Raw genomic sequence first — 4,791 nt, 5'->3', positions numbered from 1 at the left:
CGCGCATTTCTGCTTGATTGCAGAAGTGTCCGGTACTTGCAAGGCTGTAATAAATTGTTCTTGTTTCCAAGGCTTTGTCTCAGGCTGATTTATGCGTGAGTTCTGTATCTCACAGATTAAATTTGCAGATTCAATGGGCCGAAAGGTCTTTGTCTGCAGTGAAGGGATTCTATCAGTTCTTTCCCTCCGAGGTTTTGTCGTTTGTATATTTTTTCCTCATTTTTTAACACCCATCCGAAAATGTGACTTGCAGATCTTCACACAAGATTCTAGATTTAGCCAAATGAACAAATGAAACAAGTTTAGGAATTGTAAATTGTTCATTTCATTCCCAAACGGGGGTTACTTAAACATCTGCTTCCATGATCACTATGATATTTTTCAGGAAGGACGGTGCTGTATGAGTCAGGGTGGGGAAGGAACGCAGCTCCCGGAGAGACACAGTGTCAGTGAACGTGAAAACACGTTTGTCTTGGAAACCGTACCCTGTGCCCGTGTTGAAATGCAAGCCAAATTGAAATGCTTACTGGAAGCAGGAAGCGGTGGAAGGTATACATTATGTTCCACTTTCACCAATATCCAATCACACTGAACTCCACATCTTGCCACCACATTGCAGGACATTTTCTCTCGCGATCCCCTGGTCCAGAAGTCCTTGCATCCAAGCAACTGCCCATACAGTACCATTCCATAAAATCACAGAAGGTGTGGCTTGACCACCCGGTAGGGCTCCATCTGGAGTATTACATGCAATTCTAGTCACTGAATTTTGGAAAGATGTGAAAGTTTTGAAAAGGGTTCAAAGGAGATTTACTGGGATGTTGACTGGCGTGGATCGAAGGTCTTACGAGCAAAGTCTGAGGAGCCTTAGGTTGTTTTCATCGGAGCGAAGCAGGTTGACAGGTGAATTAATCGAGACTTATATGATTATCAGAAGATTAGATGGGGTAGACAATAAGAGCCTTTTTCCTCGGACGGTGAAGGCCAACACGAAGAGACATAGCATTAAATTGAATGGCGATTGATTTAGGACAGATAACTATACGGACGTGGATTAGCCTGCCTGCAACAGTCGTAGACTTGCTGAGTATATGGGCATTTCAATGTGCGTTGGACATACATATGGATAATAATGTAACAGTGAAGGTTGGATGGTCATCACATTTTTATTCACCGGTCAGTGCAATATCAAAGGCCGTAGGGCCTGCACTGCACTGTAATGTTCTAGCTTCTAAGCAATAAGACCTGCTGGGTTACGATATGTCTCCTCACTGTGTAACTTTCTAGAGACACCTTTCAGTGCTTTGTCTGCACTTCATTCAGTCCAGGCAACTGTACTTCCTCCTCAGAATGTTATCTCTCCACAATGGGAAATGAAAAACAGAGTTAATGACAAAGCTGGGATCGCCGACGCTCTGTATGGAACAAAGGTTATCATGATCTTCCAGTCTCCTGTCACTTGAATGTTGCACTGTGTTCCAAAGGCACGATTTCAGACTCCGGACTGCTGCAGTGATACTTCAAGTCACAGCGCAAGCTGGAAGAATCGCAGCTCATTTTCCACTGACAGACTATGCAGTCTGCAGAACCCAGCAGCGAGTTCAATCATTTCAGAACCCGTCCGCCTTCTTCCAGATTCTTTCCCCACCCACACGTCCCATTAGGTCCAAAGACGGATCATTGAATTCCAAACATTAACTCTCCTTTCTCTCCACAGATTTCCAAGAGCGAATGATTTTGTTCATACGTTTTGGCTTTTCTTCAGAGAACGTTTTTCCATTGTCGGCTGCAGGAAGCGTCTGATTGCAGGAAATGGTGTGCATGGGAGATGATAAGAATGACAATGGCTGGATCATTCCCGTTGTTAAGGTAGACAAGCCAAGCTGGGGCTGATTATGTAAGTGCAGAAAAGGTTGTGTGAGAAACTGATAAACATGCACATATTATGAAGTGGACAGATATGTGTGACAGAAATGAGCTTGTTTTAGGGAAGTAATCATAACCAGTGGCACAGATGAAAAGCAATAGACAAGGGATTCATAGATTTAGGATAAATGTTTTCACCCAGACGGTGTTGTTTGTCTGGAATTCACTATATGAAAATGTGGTAAAGCTAAGTGTCAGCAGAACATTTCACCAGTATATAGCCAAACATTTGAATGCCCAGAGCACACTTGGATAAGCAGCAGGCACTGGAAATTGTGACGAAAGCAGACATACGTGAATTGAGAGTCCCGAGTCAAAGGTGTGCTTAGGCGCGTCTGCCCGTGTGGCTATGTGGCGCAATGGAAAGCGCGTTCGCGTTTTATGTGGTTGTTGAAGCTTTTGTAAAAAGGTCGTGTGTTCGAATTCCACCAGAGTCGAGTTTGGTTTGAAACGTGATCAGAACAGACTCGGCTGCTCCTCTGCAAAACCGTTATGATGCGTGCAGAATCCCAACTGTCTTGAAACAGGAAAAATCTACTTTTCCTAAATGAACAATTTCGATGTCTATTGAAGGTAGAGTTCGATAAATATCTGTTAGCCAATAGGCAACACGATGATGTTGATAGGCTGAAAAAAGACATTAATATGCTGGCTCAGCCATGATGATTTTGAATGTCCGGGCCGGGAGGCGTGGCCTCCTCATGTTCCTTACTGTCTGTGCTATTTCTGGCCCGGGTTTTTAAACATTAACATAATGAGGACAGTTCAAATCTAATCTTCAGTGGCACGGTGGCTCATTGATTAGTACTGGTGCCCCACAGCACCAGTGCCCCAGATTCGATTCCAACCTTGAATACAGTCTGGGTGGATTTTGCACGTTCTCCCCGTTTCTGCGTGGGTTTGATCTGGGCACTCCGGTTTCCTCCCGCAATCCAAAAATGAGTAGGTCATGTTAATTGGTCATGCAAAATTGCCCGCAGTGTTAGATGCATCAGTCAAAGGGAAATGGGTCTGGGCGGGTTACTCTTCGGTGGTGTGGACTGGTTTATCGAAGAGCTTGTTTTCACACTGTAGGGAATGTAAACTAATCTAAACTGAAATCCAATTTGCCCCTGAATAATGTTGCTCCATCTCTACTATTTATACAAACCATGCCACGTATCCTTGGGTGTAGTAATGCTGACGATTGTTGACGTTGTGTGCAATGTGGGTCACTGTGTCGTATCAACTGTCCGAAGGAAGTTGGAGAAGTGTCAGTGAATCGAATTCTGTGACGAGTTGAAACTGATGGAAGGAAAATCCCATGACAGTGGCGATGTAAAATCAACGCAGGAAGGCACGGTAAACTTATATTCAGTAACATCTGTTTTTCACCCGAGTTTTTTTCTGTCTTTTTCCTGAGCCTGATGCGACATGATCGATGATCCATTCTCATTACAACCACCTCTAAGCTGATTTTCATTTCAGATCCACAGCAAAAAAATGAGTAATTGGATTCATGGCCTCAGTGGCAAGAATCCGTTGGTCGTCCTGTGTTGCCGTAGGTCATCCTGTGGTGCCAGCTCCAGTGAGAAAATTGATCAGGTTGCCGTGCTTCGAGAACAGTGTGAGCTGCCAAAGTTGCGAGATTGATCCTCGCCAGGCGCTCATTTCACTGATCGTGACCAGGGATGATTGCAACATCAGGCTGAAGAACAGTTCGAGGACCGCATATTACTGTGCAATAAAGGGTCTTTGGCCCTTGCATGTTGCAAGCAACCTGCGATATTAATCAGAAGTCCAGCTTAACGACAATTCATCATTGTAACTTAAAGATTATCCCCTGATCATTGTAAAGCCCTGAAAGTTGATGAGTCTACGACTGTTGAATGCAAGGCGTTCTGCACCTTTCCTCCTCATTGAGAAAAGCACATACTCGGCATGATTCAGTCTCAACTTTAAATCACTTCCCAATCTTCTTATCTCTCTCTCATAAACAACCTCAAGTCCCTCAGTCTTTCCTCGTAAGACGTTCCCTCTATACAAGACAGCATCGTAGTAAATCTCCTTTGCACCCTTTCAAATGCTTGCACATCCGTCCTATGATGTGGCGACCAGAACTATACGCAATTTCTGGACTGTTACATGACCTCATGGCTGTGAAACCCAATCCTTTATATTAGATTACTTACAGTGTGGAAACAGGCCCTTCGGCCCAACAAATCCACACCGACCCCCTGAAGCGCACCCATACCCCTACATTTACCCCTTTACCAAACACTACGGGCAAATTAGCATGGCCAATGCACCTGACCTGCACATCTTTGTGACTGTGGGAGGAAACTGGAGCACCCGGATGAAACCCACGCAGACCCAATTCGCCTGAGTCGGGGATTGAACCCGGGTCTCTGTCGCTGTGAGGCAGCAGTGCTAACCACTGTGCCACCGTACCGCCCACACGGTGCCTTCTCCCAATAAATATAATATAACGTGCACCTTCCTAATAAACCTATCAACATGGGTGGTAACTTTCAGAGTGTTATGCACATTAGCACCAAAATCTCTCTGCTCACCTAAACTTACAAGAATATGACTTTTAGCCCAGAATTTTTTCTTCTTGTTATTCCTTCCAAAGTGAATGACTGCACATGTTCCCGCATTAATCTCTATTTGCGACCTCTGAGCTCAGCTCTGCACGTTGTACATGTCCCACTGCAACCTGCAGCAGCATTTGACACAGTTGACAACTCCATCGAGTTTGAAGCCATTGGCTGATTTACTGAACCATTATTCCATGCCCTAATCCAGGTTTTTTATACAAATGTCAACTGCAGTGGATCAACCTTCTGGTATACCATTAGACTCTGAACTCCAGGACGAAGGTTT

The 4,791-nt window shown here is 44.5% G+C and overlaps 1 protein-coding gene across 1 annotated transcript in view; it reads left to right on the top strand.

The window, feature by feature from the left end:
• LOC122548308 (BCL-6 corepressor-like) overlaps positions 1-4,791 on the top strand; it is a gene marked incomplete at its 3' end in the record, with an annotated part of 82,376 nt that overhangs the window by 76,709 nt on the left and 876 nt on the right. Inside the window, exon 8 of the mRNA XM_043686834.1 lies at positions 3,394-3,532. Coding sequence (XP_043542769.1) covers positions 3,394-3,532 — 139 coding nt within the window. The remainder of the gene's footprint in view (positions 1-3,393; positions 3,533-4,791) is intronic.

Source organism: Chiloscyllium plagiosum, unplaced genomic scaffold, assembly GCF_004010195.1.
Source record: "Chiloscyllium plagiosum isolate BGI_BamShark_2017 unplaced genomic scaffold, ASM401019v2 scaf_11386, whole genome shotgun sequence".
Taxonomy (NCBI): Eukaryota; Metazoa; Chordata; class Chondrichthyes; order Orectolobiformes; family Hemiscylliidae; genus Chiloscyllium; species Chiloscyllium plagiosum.
Note: the sequence above shows the minus strand (reverse complement) of the source record. Positions and strands in the feature narration are given on the sequence as shown.